Consider the following 17218-nt stretch of genomic DNA (forward strand, 5'->3'; position numbering starts at 1 on the left):
CCACACTAAAAGCCATAAAAATGGTAATGTGATACTTTTCAACAACCCAACCCATACATAAACTTGAAAGCAGTTACCAACAAGGGAAAAAATCCTAACTCTCAAACATTCAGGTGCAAATAATGCATGGCCCTAGGACTCACATCCTACCATACCCAACAACATCCAAAGACCATGGTAAACCTGGCACAGCAATGTGCTGTGGCTATTAGTGATTGTGTAAAAAATAAAACAAACTGAAGTGAATAAAAACCTGACATATGCATACCATTCTTAACCCCTTTTGGAAGGGAATGAGTTCACAAGGCCCATGTGTTATAGGCCAGCTGCTTATTTTAAGAGATCAATGGCACTTCCTTTGATTATGTCTTACCTATATCTTTCTTTCTTTCTTGTTCTGGGGTTTCTGGCAGCAGCATACCCAGCAGCCTACGGCCTGGTGAGTGCAGGTTTCCCGCAGCAGCCTACCCTGGTGCCCCAGCAACAGCCTCCACCACCACCACAACAACAACAGCAAAGAGAAGGTATGGGTAGTGGCATACTTCAAACTACAAATGGATTATGTGTTCCTCAGAGTATCTGTTTCCTGTAGAGCTGAAATGTTCCCATGAGTGCCTGTGTGTTCTCAAGAGGTTTATGTTCCATAGAAGGTCTCTGTCTTATTATAACGTGTGTTTACATTCACTGAAGTCTTATGTTCCCTGGAGAACCTTAGAAGGAGCGAGAGAGAAAGAGGGAGGGGTTGTACTGTTTGTATCCTAGACTCAAGTCATTGTGTTTCCTGGTGCATTTGTGTGTGTATAGTGGAGTCTGTGTGTATCCAGAGGAAGCGTGTGCTCGGCTCAGGGAGTTTGTGCGCATCCCTGGCATTATCACTCTCTGTCTTTTCCCCTGAGAACCTCAATGAGAGAGAGTGCGAAAGAGAGAGAAAAAAGAAGTGGATTGAGAGTGAAGGTATGTGTGTATCTTAAAGAATCAGTGTATTTTGTGCATGTATCCTAGAGAATATGTGTGTATCACAGGGAGTCTCTTTGCATCCCAGGCATCACAACTATCCTCAAATCTTTGTGTCTGCCTGTCAGTCTCTGCCTTTCATAGAATCTGTTTGTTCACAAGGCAACCTTAACCAAAGAGAGAGTGAAAGTAATAGAGATAAAGAGGGAGAGAGAACGAGATTGATAAAAAGACAAGGAGAGAAAGAGAGAGAGATGAAAGAAGAGTAAGAGAGTAAAAGTGACTGAGACTAGAAATGGACAGAGAGGAAGCAGGTTGGTGTGCATCCTAAAGAGCCAGTGTGTATCTTCTTAGCGTTTGTGTTTGCCTCACCTAATCTGTGTGTGTGCCGTGAAGTCTCTGTGCATCTCTGGCATTGTATGGATCCTAAAATCTTTGTATTCTCCTAGGAATCTCTATGTCCCACAGGGAGTCAGTTCTACAGAGGGATAGGGGGTAGGCCGTGAGAGAAGAAAGAGAGCGAGTTAGTAAGTTTGTGTGTACCCCAAAGAGTCCACTTGTATCCAGTATCATCGGTACCTTGTGCCCTGTAGTCTCTGGATATCCATGAGTGTATGTGTGCATCCAGGCATTATATGTATCCTGACACCTGTGTATTCTCATGAGTGTCTCTGTTTCATGGAGCCTTTGAATTACAGAGATAGAACAAAAACGTGCAAGTATGTCATAGTCTACATGATGACTAAGTGTTTGGTCCCTGAGATTGCTGTTAGTATTCTAGAATCTGTGTCTTTTAAATCGCCTCTGTGTGTCAATGTGCATCCATGCTATTTTCGGTGTATATTAGGGTGCTTATGTGTTATCAAGAGCCTATTTGTTTCTCTTTGAGTTTGTGTCCTCTTGTACTCATGCATTATATCCCTTGTGTCCACTTGCAAGGATGTGTTGGATTACTTGTTTTCCCCTTGTACTGAGGTGTCACTTTTAAGGTGTTCATTTGTAAGGATATTTGACATTCCCTGCATTCAGTTGTTAGGATGTGCCGCATTCTATTTCTCCACTTGTTAGGATGTGTTTGTTACATTCTAGATGTTCACTTGTAATGCTGCGTGACGTCCCGTGTTTCCCCTTGAAAGGACATGTCATATTCAGAGTTCATTTGTTAACCTGCATCATGTCCACTTGTATCAGTATGTCACATTCTGTCAGTTCACTTGTAAAGTATGGTCATATACCACGTGTTCACCTGTAAGGATGTGTCATATTCCACTTGTTAGTATCACATGGCATGGAAGTGTTACATTCCAGGTACTCACTTTTAAAGAAGTGTCACATTCCATACTTAGAAATGCAGTTATTATACACTTCTAAGGATGCTTAACACTTCGCACGTGAACTAGGGAGGAATTGTCAAACGCCATGCACAACTACAAGGACGACTCCAATTCCTTGTGTTAACTCATAGAAATGTGTCGTGTGTCACGATTGTGTACCCTTTTTATATTTTTTGCCTCACTTGATGGGGATCAGTTTAATGAGGCTTGCCTCGACCTCTTCAATTACATTTTTCTTTTAGGGCCCGAAGGTTGCAACATCTTCATATACCACTTGCCTCAGGAGTTCACAGACTCTGAGATCCTGCAGATGTTCCTCCCCTTTGGAAACGTCATCTCTGCCAAAGTGTTTGTGGATCGGGCAACCAACCAGAGCAAATGTTTTGGTGAGACCCACCGTCATTGTTTCTGTTCCCCCCCCCAATCCATTTTTATCAATTTAATTTAGTGGTTATGTGAGTGCAGTATGCCACTTCGGCTGACTCAAAGCTCTTTGCTTAAGGTTGGGAGTACAAGACGATACCAGTAGACGAGGTGAAATGATTTGATGTAAGTTCATTGGCAATTGTTTGGAGTCATGGAGTAGCCAAAACGCTATCAATACACCCCCACTGTGTGAGTTAGCGAGATGCACATGCCTTGATAGTGGAGGGTCCACTCTAGTCTCTCTGACATGCCCTGGATGGTTGGCATTGATTGAGGTTTTAGAATTGTGACTTGCAGTGCATGCAAATGAGCAATATGTGATCAACCGCGGAGGCTAAAGGGGGCAAGAAAGTACCAGGTAGGTCGGTCCAGTCCTTGCTGAAATAGAAAAAAATGTATTTTAACAAAAAACTGCAGTCATCTACAGAAAACAGTGAGGTGATTTTCAAAGATAAAAGTGATTTTTTTGCGTAGCAAGAGAAACATTGTGATATCACAAGATTTCTCTAAAAACAGAAGTGTGTTAAATGTATGCACAGTTAATACGTAAATTGTGAAGAACACATGTAGTGAGAGGAGAGCTCTAGTGCTAAATCATGCAGCGTAATGCAGCAAATCAAAAATAGACATGAGATATGGCTCATAGGTGTAAGTTTGGTATTTTTCACACCTAGCTGTTGAGAAATCACAGGCACCTTCAAATTTAATGAGATAACAGTACAGTTTTATAAGGGGTGGTCAACATTTGTTTTCCCATTTAGATGAGTGTATAGGCAGCCTCCTTCAGAACGGGGTAGCCCATTGGCTTTGTTTGCATGATGCTGAGGGCTAGAACCCTGCTCTTTGTGAAACACCACACCACAGCTTGATAAGGCTCTAATCAATCACTGTTTGAAGAACCCGATTGAAGCTGAAGCTGGTAAGACAGGGACTGTGGTGCAGTGGCATATGTCCTGCAATTGTCCCTGTCCTGGTTTTGTCACAGAATTATGCAGAGCCTGTGATGGTCCTGTGTCACGACAAATCAGCTTCGAAGTTGAAGTGTAGCTGTTTCAACTATTTACATAGGGTTGGCAGCCATTTGTCCTGGTTGACATTGACTGTTTCGGTGACGTGACACTGGACTCTACAGGCATCATCTACAAATCTTAAACTGATACCTGAATCTTTGATTCCACGTGGGAGGGCAGCAAAGAGTTATTTGAAATGGTCAGAATTCCGAATTCTCAGTTTCCTTGTCTTATTTAGGAGCTGAGAGAACGCAATTGTCCAGATGGTAATTCAGTCACCAGCTTCGCTATTGGGAAAACCAGAGGTTATGGGAGCGGCACTAGGTACCCTTTGTACCACGATTACTTTACAGCATTTACTTATTGCCCCACCCTTAGGCATTCATCAGCCTCCTATTTTTCGGATGAGAAAATGAAGCAAGAACAAAGAGTGGTAGCTGCAGAAAGTAATCTGGCCTCTTAGAGCCAGGCGACTCCTAGCTACTTACTTGTTGTCACTGCCTTCTTAAACCTGGACAAGGGTACCAAAGGCAGTCCCAGGGGCAACAAGGGGCAAGCCCATCTAGCTAGGTGTCAGAGTTGCCACACTTCTGTGGTGGAAAGGCCTCAACTCCTAGGTGATATGTAGCTTTAATTTACTGTAGTCACTTCTCTGAATATCTCCCTGGTCCATTATAGTTTTGCCATATGGATAACAGCGGCCGACAATGCACTGGAACACTCAGTAGTATTCAATGTTCACTGAACCTTCCTCTTTCACAATTGTTTTGAAAGGTTTCGTAAGTTTTGACAATCCTGCCAGCGCACAAGCTGCCATTCAAGCCATGAACGGTTTCCAGATCGGCATGAAGAGGCTGAAGGTGCAGCTGAAGAGGCCGAAGGACGCAAACCGACCATACTAAGAAGAGGTGAGTGTGGGGAGGGTTTGATTTCCTTTACTGAACACTGCCAGAAAATGAGTGACGATGTGGCTTCAGTCTCCAAGTGCTGCCTTGTGGATGAGGGAAGGCAGAGCTCGCATTGCTAAAACTTGTCTGACCAGTAAAGGAAGGCAGTACTTCCATCGCAAAGCCCTCTCTGGCTTGACACAGTCGACGAAGCTACCACTGCTTGTTGCTGCACTGTGAGTGAGGAGAGACGTCACCTGCTAAGTGATGGAAAGAGGGATTTACGGCTCGTTCTACCTGCACAGATTGTCTCTACTCCATTGCCGAGCACTTCTTGGTGGGTGGTGGAAGATGAACTTCAGTCGCTGAACCCTGTTTCATGAGCAAAAGAGACCTCTTTAATCAATGAGTACTGTTTGAAGTTTCAGGATAGCTGGGACATGCATGGCTGAATGTTGCAAAGTGAGTAGAAGAGGTTGGGGCTTATATTTCTAAATGCTATCTGATAATTTCCTCAAAGAAAGGATCCTAAAGAGGACATGGAAGTGAGCCAGGAGCTTGCTTATCGGGCTCGTCAAGTAGAGCTTAAGTTAATGGCGACAAATGAATGTGCAGCCTCTCGTATCAATTTACCATTCTTCATACTGCTTCTAGTACCAATGGCTCCATTACTTCCTTTTAAGTTTATGCCATATCAAAATGAAAAATGTGTTCATGTAAAATAAATACATCCTTCACTCCTCTTGCATATCTGATCCAATAGTGATCTGCACTATCTTTAGATGAAGGAACAATGTCTTCTTAATTGTAGCCCACTACCTATGGCTCCACCCACTTCTTATGTTTCTCTTTGACCAGACCCTTTACGACGAGTTGGAAAATACTCAGAGCAGCATGTGGTACGTTCATCCATGGCGTGGGAGCCAATGTAAAGTGAATAGGTTACTCAAGAATCTTAAATATCATCTGTTTTATCATCTGACCATATCCACACGAGCTCCTCAATTACCACCCTGGAAATCATCTGCTAATGGTAAAACGTAAAAGTCTAGGGTCAGATGAAAGCAGAGTCATGTTGGTTACTTGTCCAAGTGTACCATGGGGTATTCCGTTGTCAGCGGATAATCCCTTATTGTTCTAACCATGAGACAAAACCCCAGTGCATGCTCTTCTTATGGGACAACATTTCAGTGAATTCCTAATTGGTGCATTTAATGCCATTAGGCTGTTGTATTATTACTGTTTAGAGTAACCATACACTTACTGCACAACTTCCCTAAAAAAATTGAAATATATTTAACTTGATGTACAATATCGTTCTTTGGCACCGCATCACTGTTGCATCGGCCACAAAAATAAATAAAAAACACTGCTCTTCCTGATGGACCACCTTGGAAGTGCTACATCGTAAAGAACCCCAAGTGATTAGTGCCCCGTGCGGTTTTGATATCGGACATCATTTCATGAAGGATTTTGATCACCTAACAGCATCACCGGGGGTTTCCTGTCATAAGATGTTTCATGTGACCACTATTATAGTCAGTCCATATGCAAGTTTGACGATTTGCCTTAAGGAGTAATTTTCAGGTTCGATGGCATATGTTGCTGCAGATACACATGTGTGGCACAGTCCGCTGCCTGGTGTTGGGCTCGGAGTATTACAAGTTGTTTTTCTTCGAAGAAGTCTTTTTGGTCACGGGACCGAAGGACTCCTCCCTCCTCGGCTCCATTGCGCATGGGCGTCGACTCCATCTTAGATTGTTTTTTTCCGCTGTCTGGTTCGGACGTATTCCTTTTCGCTCCGTGTTTCGGTTCGGAAAGTTAGTCAGAATCTCGGAAGAAAGCGTCGGTATTGTTCCGTTCGGTATCGCAATAGTTAGGTACATCGACACCGATCATCGGAAGACTTTGGGGTAGTTTCGATCCCCCATCGGGGCCTGGTCGGCCCGACCGCGTGCGACATCGAAGCCGATGGAACGGACCCCGTTTCGTTTCTGCCCAAAATGTCACAGTAAGTATCCTTATACAGATCAGCACTTGGTCTGTAACTTGTGCTTGTCCCCCGAGCACAAGGAGGATACCTGTGAAGCCTGTCGAGCCTTCCGGTCCAGAAAAACACTCCGGGACCGAAGAGCCAGGCGTCAACAAATGGCGTCCACGTCGACAAAACAACGTTTCGACGAGGAAGAGGAAACATTCTCGGTTCCGGAATCAGAATCCGGAGACTCCGACGTCGAACAACAGCAACAAACTGTGAGTAAGACGTCGAAAAGTAAATCCATCGACAAACCGAAAGCCCAGGGGACGCCACTGCCAACAGGCCATGGCTCGACCCATAAAACAGGCGACCCGTCGAAGGCGCCGAAAAAGGGCACGCCCATAGCGAAGACACCCGACTCCGGTCGAGGGACCGCCATGGAGCAACCTCGGAGCCGAGAAAGCGGCTCCGAGAGACAAAAACAAGATACCGGCACCGAAAAACATCGGCACCGAGAATCCATGCCGAAAGGAACAAAAGTTCTGTCGGTGCCGAAACCGAAAAAAGATTCTCTCTCGGCGCCGAAAAATACCACACCTTCATCCTACTCAGAGGAACAAGGAATAAGTGGCCAAATGCACAGATTTGGACAAGAGCTCCAAAGTGTAGAATCGGACTACACACAAAAGAGACTGTACATCCAGCAAGACACAGGGAAGATATCAACCCTTCCCCCAATCATGAGGAAAAGAAGGATCGGACTTCCAAAGGATGACGCACAACCACAAGCCAAAGTGGTTAAAAAAGTCACGCCTCCGCCCTCTCCACCACAGGCATCGCCGGCACAAACACCGCCACAAATGCACTCACCAGCGCAAACTACCATAAGTCATGACGATCAGGATCAAGACGCTTGGGACCTGTATGACACCCCAGTGCCGGACAATGATCCCGAGTCATACCCCACAAAGCCGTCACCGCCAGAGGACAGTACCTCATACTCGCAACTGGTGGCTAGGGCAGCAGAATTCCACAATGTCCAACTGCATTCCGATCCTATAGAGGATGATTTTTTATTTAACACCCTCTCGGCTACACACAGCCAATACCAATGTCTCCCAATGCTACCAGGGATGTTACGGCACGCAAAACAAATTTTTGAAGAGCCAGTAAAATCAAGAGCCATCACCCCAAGGGTGGATAAGAAATACAAACCACCACCCACAGACCCAGTGTTTATTACTTCGCAGTTACCACCTGACTCCGTGGTAGTAGGGGCAGCTCGCAAGAGAGCAAATTCACATACATCTGGCGACGCCCCACCTCCGGACAAAGAAAGCCGAAAATTTGATGCGGCAGGGAAAAGAGTAGCATCACAGGCAGCCAACTAGTGGCGCATCGCAAATTCACAAGCGCTGTTGGCCAGATATGACCGCGCACACTGGGACGAGATGCAACTTCTCGTAGACCATCTTCCCCAGGAATACCAAAAAAGGGCGCAGCAAATAGTGGAAGAGGGACAAACGATCTCAAACAATCAAATCCGCTCTTCACTAGACGCAGCCGATACTGCAGCAAGAACAGTCAACACTGCTGTCACCATAAGGAGACACGCTTGGCTACGCACTTCAGGCTTCAAACCTGAAATCCAGCAGGCTGTCCTTAATATGCCCTTCAACGAGAAACAACTTTTTGGCTCTGAAGTGGATACAGCCATTGAAAAACTTTAAAAGGACACAGACACGGCCAAGGCCATGGGCGCACTCTACTCCCCGCAGAGCAGAGGCTCTTTCAGAAAAACTCCATTTAGAGGGGGGTTTCGTGGCCAACCCACAGACACCACCAGCCAACAAACAAGAACCACACCATATCAGGGTTCCTTCCAAAGGGGAGGTTTCAGGGGATATCGGGGGGGTCAATTCCCAAGGAGTAGGGGAAGATTCCAGACTCCAAAAACACCTCCACCTAAACAGTGACTTTCAAGTCACGCAACCCCTTCACTCAACACCAGTGGGGGGAAGACTAAGCCAATTCTACCAATCTTGGCAACAGATTACAACAGACAATTGGGTATTAGCAATAATACAACATGGCTATTGCATAGAATTCCACAACTTCCCACCAAACATCCCCCCCAAAACACGCAAAATGTCACCACAACATTTAGAACTTTTAGAACTAGAAGTTCAAGCACTACTGCAAAAGGATGCAATAGAGTTAGTACCAGTACAACAAAAAAACACAGGAGTTTACTCCCTGTACTTTCTAATTCCAAAAAAAGACAAAACATTAAGACCAATATTACATCTCAGGACACTAAATACCTACATCATATCGGACCATTTTCACATGGTCACACTACAAGACATCATTCCACTGCTCAAACAGCAAGATTACATGACCACATTAGACCTAAAGGATGCGTACTTTCATATACCAATACACCCTTCTCACAGAAAGTACCTACGGTTCGTATTCAAAGGAATACATTACCAATTCAAGGTGTTGCCATTCGGAATAACAACCGCACCAAGAGTGTTCACAAAATGTCTAGCAGTAGTAGCAGCACACATCAGGAGACAACAGATACATGTGTTCCCTTACCTAGACGATTGGCTAATCAAGACCAACACAGTAAAAAAATGCGCAAACGACACCACATTTGTCATACAAACCCTTCACAAACTGGGGTTTTCCATCAACTATACAAAATCACACCTAGAACCGTGTCAAACACAACAATATCTAGGAGCAACCATCAACACATCAAAAGGAATTGCCACTCCAAGTCCACAAAGAGTGCAGGCATTCCACAAGGTAATAAGTGCTATGTTTCCAAACCAAAAGATACAAGCAAAATTTGTGCTAAAACTTCTAGGCATGATGTCATCATGCATAGCCATTGTCCCAAACGCAAGACTACACATGCGACCCTTACAACAGTGTCTAGCATCACAATGGTCACAGGCACAGGGTCAACTTCAAAATCTGGTGTTGGTAGACCGCCAAACATACCTCTCGCTTCTATGGTGGAACAGCAAAAATTTAAACAAAGGGCGGACATTTCAGGACCCAGTGCCTCAATACGTTATAACAACAGATGCTTCCATGACAGGCTGGGGAGCACACCTCAATCACCACAGCATTCAAGGACAATGGGATATACACGAAACAAAATTTCATATCAATTACCTAGAACTGTTAGAAGTATTTCTAGCGTTAAAAGCCTTCCAACCCATAATAACACACAAATACATTCTTGTCAAAACAGACAATATGACAACAATGTATTATTTAAACAAACAAGGAGGAACACACTCAACACAATTGTGCCTCCTAACACAGAAAATTTGGCAGTGGGCGATTCACAACAACATTCGCCTAATAGCACAATTTATTCCAGGAATACAAAACCAACTAGCAGACAACCTTTCGCGAGACCACCAACAAGTCCACGAATGGGAAATTCACCCCCAAGTTCTGAACAAGTACTTTCAAATTTGGGGAACACCCCAAATAGATTTGTTCGCAACAAAAGAAAACTCAAAATGCCAAAACTTCGCATCCAGGTACCCACACCGCGAATCACAAGGCAATGCTCTATGGATGAGTTGGTCAGGGATATTTGCGTACGCTTTTCCCCCTCTCCCTCTCCTTCCATATCTAGTAAACAAGTTGAGTCAAAACCAACTCAAACTCATACTGATAGCACCCACATGGGCAAGACAACCTTGGTATACAACTCTACTAGACCTTTCACTAGTACCGCATGTCAAACTACCCAACAGGCCAGATCTGTTAACACAACACCAACAACAGATCAGGCATCCAAACCCAGCATCATTGAATCTGGCAATTTGGCTCCTGAAATCCTAGAATTCGGACACTTAGACCTCACACAAGAATGCATGGAGGTCATAAAACAAGCTAGAAAACCTTCCACTAGACACTGCTATGCATCTAAGTGGAAAATATTTGTTTACTACTGCCATTCCAATCAAATACAACCATTACATGCCTCTACTAAAGACATAGTAGGATACTTACTACATTTGCAAAAAGCAAATCTCGCTTTTTCATCTATAAAAATACACCTCGCAGCAATATCTGCTTACCTACAAACTACTCATTCATCGTCTCTATTTAGAATACCAGTTATTAAAGCATTCATGGAAGGGCTAAAAAGAATTATACCACCAAGAACACCACCAGTTCCTTCATGGAATCTTAACATCGTCTTAACAAGACTCATGGGTCCACCTTTCGAACCCATGCATTCCTGTGAAATGCAATATCTAACCTGGAAGGTCGCATTTCTCATTGCAATCACATCCCTCAGAAGAGTAAGTGAAATACAGGCATTTACCATACAAGAACCATTTATTCAAATACACAACAATAAAATAGTTCTAAGAACAAATCCAAAATTTCTGCCAAAAGTAATCTCACCATTCCATTTAAATCAAACAGTAGAATTGCCAGTGTTCTTCCCACAACCAAATTCTGTGGCTGAAAGGGCACTACATACATTAGACATCAAAAGAGCACTAATGTATTACATTGACAGAACAAAGCTAATCAGGAAAACAAAACAACTGTTCATAGCTTTTCAAAAACCACACATAGGAAATCCAATCTCTAAACAAGGCATTGCTAGATGGATAGTCAGATGCATTCAAACATGCTATCTTAAAGCCAAAAGAGAATTGCCTATTACACCAAAGGCACACTCAACCAGAAAGAAAGGTGCTACAATGGCCTTTCTAGGAAACATTCCTATGAGCGAAATATGTAAGGCTGCAACCTGGTCTACGCCTCATACGTTTACTAAACACTACTGTGTAGACGTACTAAATGCACAACAAGCTACAGTGGGCCAAGCTGTACTAAGAACATTATTCCAAACTACTTCAACTCCTACAGGCTAAACCACCGCTTTTAGGGGAGGTAACTGCTTTATAGTCTATGCCACACATGTGTATCTGCAGCAACATATGCCATCGAACTGAAAATGTCACTTACCCAGTGTACATCTGTTCGTGGCATTAGTCGCTGCAGATTCACATGTACCCTCCCACCTCCCCGGGAAGCCTGTAGCCGTTTAGAAGTAGATCATAAATCTTAAACATCTGAACATTTGTAAATAATTATTAGAAACTCTTAACGTACATACATATTCACTCCATTGCATGGGCACTATTTATACCAAACAACTCCATCCTCACCCTCTGCGGGGAAAACAATCTAAGATGGAGTCGACGCCCATGCGCAATGGAGCCGAGGAGGGAGGAGTCCTTCGGTCCCGTGACCAAAAAGACTTCTTCGAAGAAAAACAACTTGTAATACTCCGAGCCCAACACCAGGCAGCGGACTGTGCCACACATGTGAATCTGCAGCGACTAATGCCACGAACAGATGTACACTGGGTAAGTGACATTTTCATTTCTGCTGGACAAAATTAGTTTTCAGTGTGATAACCATCTCCTTTGCATCAGCTCAGTGCCAAGTGTTTCACCAAGCGCCGTAATGTTTTGCAGGAATGTCTATGAACTGAAAAAAATACCTTGATGTATGCTTAGATAATGGTAAAAACTCTTCCGCTCATCATTGGTAGTTCTAAAAAGCAGGTGCCAAGACGGGTCCCTTTCAGGCTGTCCATTTTGGCCCTCAACCTCAGGGTGAAAAATAAAATCCTAACTCGACAGCAGTACCGCCCTCCATGCCTTTGATGTAACTTCATAGAGACCCCTTACATTATTTCAGAACTGAAGTATTTATGCAACAACAGGAAGAAGCAGTAGAAGCAGTAAAATATCAGTCGGGCAGATTTTAAATTTACATGTTTTTAAGCCACGTCTTAATTACATCGGCCACCCGCCCCTTTGAGAGACCCCCCCCAGTTTTTTTCTTCCAATTTAAAGCCCTGATCTATGCCATACATGCCAATAGCCCAGATTCAGACTGGAGACTTCCGATTTTTAAGCCAAAAATTGCATTATTATGGCTGTTTCCCACCTGAAATTGCCTCTGCTTCAATAGAAGTCAATTAGAAAAATACATTCTCCCAATTTTTTTTTTTATTCTACCCCTTTCCTCGTCTAAAATGTTGGCATGTATGCAATGCAAACCTGCAATATGTAGTTATTTATATTCTAAGCTTCAGTAATGCTTAGCTGCAGTGTTTTATTCTATTCCACACTTGAGAATTGCACAGACTAGGAAGAGCGAGATAGACCTTATTCCTGAATCAATCTGAGGTGAAATAACAGCGTAAGTAACATATTTTTTTTTTAACCGATTTTATTAATTTTCAAAAGAGACATCCTACACTTCAAAGCATTCTTGTATACGGTACAATATTGCTCAATACAGTTCAAGTAGCAAGTATACAGAGGGTGCAAGACAGGTATTGCTAGTTTATCAGTGCAGTTCTGGACTGTATTATTAGTGCAGCTGTGATGCATTAGTACAACTTACAAACAGCATAATACGGGGAAGGATGGAAGGAGGGGGTTAGGTTTAGCGGTCCTGTGTGACATTTAGTGAACTGTTTTGATGACCGGGTCAGCATTCCGCACATTGTGAAACGGGGCCAGCGATGTGCTATGGGTATGGAGTCGACATATTAATGTAGTCCCTATAAGAAAGCTTTGGAGGGGTCGCCCAAATGCAGGGTTCCAGACAGAACAGGGGTAGGGGAGGGGTCCTTCTCACGGTGGGAGATCATCATTAGAGATAATGTTTTTCTGAGCCTGGACTAGAGCATCCCACAGATCTGAATTGGGTAACCGTCCGGCCCACGCTTCTCTTCCCTGCGCAATGCCATGTGCTCAGTGTATGCCCAGTGTTGTAGGTCGCAATGGCAGGAGAACAAAGGAGGAGGCTGCTACCTTCCAAGGCATAAACAACTGATATATGGAAAGTCAGGAAATGCTGATCTAGGTGCAATTGCCTGAGATAGTGAAAATAGGAATTTATCAATTTGGCTACTAGAGCTCAGATTGACTAAACTTTTTTACGACTCTAGTGCTTTGCAAAGCTATGCCAAGTGCTGCAAACAATACCTAGCTTTACTTTTGTGTGCTCACTTTTTTTGCATCACAATTCTGCATGAGGACAGTAGTAAATGCCATTGCATAGCGTAGAGCGAAACATTTGAGGGTAGTCACCTTTGCCCAACGTTTTTCACAGGTAAATCAGAAGCTGAAGTAAATTTTAGCTAATATTTCATGAAGGAGCTACATGTGGTTACCCTATTAGACAATGTGACATAACATCCATCACTGACCTAGTTGCTGGATTTCATCGACCAGCCGGAGTTTCCTGTTCCCTGTGTGTCCATCTTATATAAGTTAGTAGCTGCCTTTGTTTTGTCCACATCCACAGTTAAACATCTAACATTCTTTATGCTCACTAGAGGGTGAAAGTGTTGCGTTTTTCAGTTTTGAATACCAGAGTTCACGTGCACAACAGATGTGTGTGTTTCACTTTTGAAAAGGCTGAAAACCTAGACCTAGTCTGCAAAAGAGGAACACAGTGACTGTTAAAATATTTTGCTCGTAGGAATCTGAGAAGAGACAACATGGCACTTTGTACACATTTTTTTCAACGCACAATTTTTTGCTTTCTAGTGGACACTGATGTGCACAAGCAGGCCAAGCAGCATGGTGTAATTTCCTCCACATTTGCCCTTTATCGATCCAGTCTCTTACAAACGATACTAATTGCTCAGTTCTAAATATCTGGGAATCTATCAAAATACACCGCTTCAAAAGAACGTATTGAAAATGTATTTTTGCAGCCCTGGCATATTTTATAGATTCACATGTGAGCCAACCAATCTTTTCACTGAAAAGGCTGTAGAATTAGATCACACACTCTTCTAAACAAGGTTAATTAAAAACTAAGCTTGTGATATTGCGGTATTCCTGTCAATATAATTTGCCTCTTGTCTACAGGCACGCCCTCTGCTAATGCCATGGGATGCTTTTTAAACTTTGTATAGACTATTGAGAACCCAAACACTAGTAGACAGGAGTATTGGAAGCATTTAAATCCTGCAGTTATTATGCTGCAAAAAAAGTGTTACTGGTAAGTTGCTTCTTTTTAATATTTCACCTATACCCTGGACCATCCCATTTGTATGTGTGTTTAATTGTGATCATGCAACTTGATTCCAGAACTCATTGTGCCATAACATAGATAAATCTGTTATGTCCTTGGGCGTGGAAGCAGCCACCATAAATACATTGCTTTCGTTTTTGTTGGTCAGTTAGTTGCAAGCTACAGAGGGAGCCATGCTCAACTTTCGCCTGATCTACCAAGGGCCTGGTCCCCTTCTCTTGGATCGCGTTGAAGGTTTGTGGTAAAAAAAAAAGCAAAGGTTGGCTGTCTCGCGAAATCATACCAAGGAGTCTCATGTTAGCATTAACTAGTCTGTGTTTTCTTTCAGACCCCATATTATTTATCTATTTTAACAGCATGCTATTAACTCACTCTGAGATACTGTTTATTTTAAGCACACAGTATTCCTTTTAAGAAACAGAAAGTCTGTTTTAGAGAGACTGTGTTACCTTTGCTTTTCACATTATGCAGCCTCTTTCAGGAGCTAGAACAGAAGCCGCTCACATATTCAGAATCAGACCTTATTGAACACCGAGCCAACTGATTGCTTCTTAAGTTTGGAAACACTGTCTGATATCTGCCTAATGAAAAAGCAGTCGACCTGTGTGATTGTTCAGCTGTCTGCTGTCGGCCCCCGGATTCATGCCTGAGTCTGTGACATGTAGCCATCCTGCAGGGCAGACATGTTGCCCACGGTCTTAGCCTATAAGATATGTGCAACCAGAGGTATAGGTGTGTGCAGTAAGGCCTACCTCTACAAGATCTGTGTAACGCAATGTTTTATTTTTTGCTGTCTCAGTTTAGATGCCTTTGAAATCGGAGACACATAGTGGATAACCCTGCTGTCTGAAATCTGGTACTCTAAGAGGTGTGCTCTGTTGAAGGACAGCTCTGAGTTGGAGAACAACTGGCCTTTTCTTGCCTCAAGTGCATCTTTTTGAAGTTGATGATGTTAACCATCACCAGCATTAAAAGCGGGGTTGCAGGGAATGTGACCACATCTGTGCCAGCTTGCTTATCCTACTGTGCTAGATAGCTCTGGCATGCCAGTTCTAGTCTGGCTGAAGAGGAAGGTAGCCTTTTTTGTCAGTCCTAAAGCTAACTCTATTATTTAAAAGGTGGATACAGTGTCAGCCAGGAAGTCAGTGCATGTAACAACATACCAACATGTTCTCATGGTGGTTTTCTTCTCCAGACCACATCTTTCTTGTGTGCACTTAAACCACTGGAAGGTAATACAAAAAGTTCAATCTCACTTGTCGTTTTAAAAGCTATAAGTGGGACTAGAGGAAAATGCGAACTCTTTAACAGCTGATCAGTCATTTTATACAGCTGCACTCCCTATTAAATGTTGCCTAAAGTAAAGGTTCTAGATCAGAGGGGTCCACTGTATAGAACATTGAAAACTGGATCTGAGACAGATTGACTTGATACCCACGTACTGTATGAATGAGCTCTGTTTCAAGTGGTTACATTGAGATGGATCTTATATGGATTTCCTGAACTTCTGTCATGAATCCTGCCCTTCTGGACCTACACTGGACCTCTGTATCTAGATCCATAAATCCAGTAAACTAGATACCATATGATGGCTCCAAAGCCAAGCAATCTGTCCCAAGAGCTGCACATTCAAACAAGCGTTACCACTGAACCCAAACCAAGTCAAGAATTTGAAATTTACCAGCCCTGTTTTTCTGGATGCCTTCTAATACTACTTTTACTTTTAACTACTAAAACTCAGGACTAAAAGTATACCAGTACGCAATAATACTCAGACATGGCTGGGATCACTTGAGATCCCTGCAGCTATAATGTAAAGAAGAGGTCACGCCTGTCACATACATATTCTGCAAGTGAAGCCTAACAGTCATATATTTTTGTGTTATTTACTGTTTTCTTTTCCAGAAGAAAAATATTTTGATAGATATATTTGAACTTTCCTACAACCGAAAAAAAACATATATTTTCTTTCCTTGCCGCACAAGTCAGCTTCCGGCAGTGGCACATCATATCTCGCTGTGACTACGAGGTTAACCATTCGCTGTCATGGCAGAGTTAGCTCCGCCCTTGTAAGTTGCATCCAAACTGAATGGTTGTGTTGTTGTTAGAGCAAGCCTTTCTTTTCAAACCAAAGAATTAAGAGTAACGTCATGTGACTATTGTCGCTGCGTTGCATGACGTTGTGGCGTATTAGACGTGACGTGCTTTTCCTTTTTCTTATTTTTTCACCCATGGTTTCAGTGATCATGTAGTTTAATTTATCAAAATACATATGTAAATATGTATCTCTATATTATTCTTTCTCTGTATTACTCTAACCTTTTGGCATACTCTTTTTCTATGTTTTGATCTTTGCAGACTCGTGACCCTGATTGTGTTGTTGAAACCCTTTTCGTGTTGCCTGTGTCGTGGTGTGATGTGTGGGTTCGCGTGGGGTTCCATTGGAAAGAAAGTTCTTCCACTCCTTATTGTATGATAGCACTTTAACATACACTAACCTACATA

At 43.0% G+C, this 17218-nt stretch overlaps 1 protein-coding gene across 9 annotated transcripts in view; it reads left to right on the forward strand.

Annotated features, from left to right (window-relative positions):
- CELF3 (CUGBP Elav-like family member 3) overlaps nt 1-17218 on the forward strand; it is a 282700-nt gene that overhangs the window by 249943 nt on the left and 15539 nt on the right. For 5 of the 9 annotated variants that reach the window (XM_069218315.1, XM_069218311.1, XM_069218308.1 and 2 more), the window contains 3 exons: nt 414-524; nt 2531-2674; nt 4499-4632. In XM_069218315.1, coding sequence (XP_069074416.1) covers nt 414-524; nt 2531-2674; nt 4499-4626 — 383 coding nt within the window. In that variant the 3' untranslated portion in view covers nt 4627-4632. The remainder of the gene's footprint in view (nt 1-413; nt 525-2530; nt 2675-4498; nt 4633-17218) is intronic. The other 4 variants (XM_069218316.1, XM_069218312.1, XM_069218309.1 and 1 more) reach the window with 1 other exon arrangement.

The sequence above is a fragment of the Pleurodeles waltl genome, chromosome 12, assembly GCF_031143425.1.
Source record: "Pleurodeles waltl isolate 20211129_DDA chromosome 12, aPleWal1.hap1.20221129, whole genome shotgun sequence".
Classification (NCBI taxonomy): Eukaryota; Metazoa; Chordata; class Amphibia; order Caudata; family Salamandridae; genus Pleurodeles; species Pleurodeles waltl.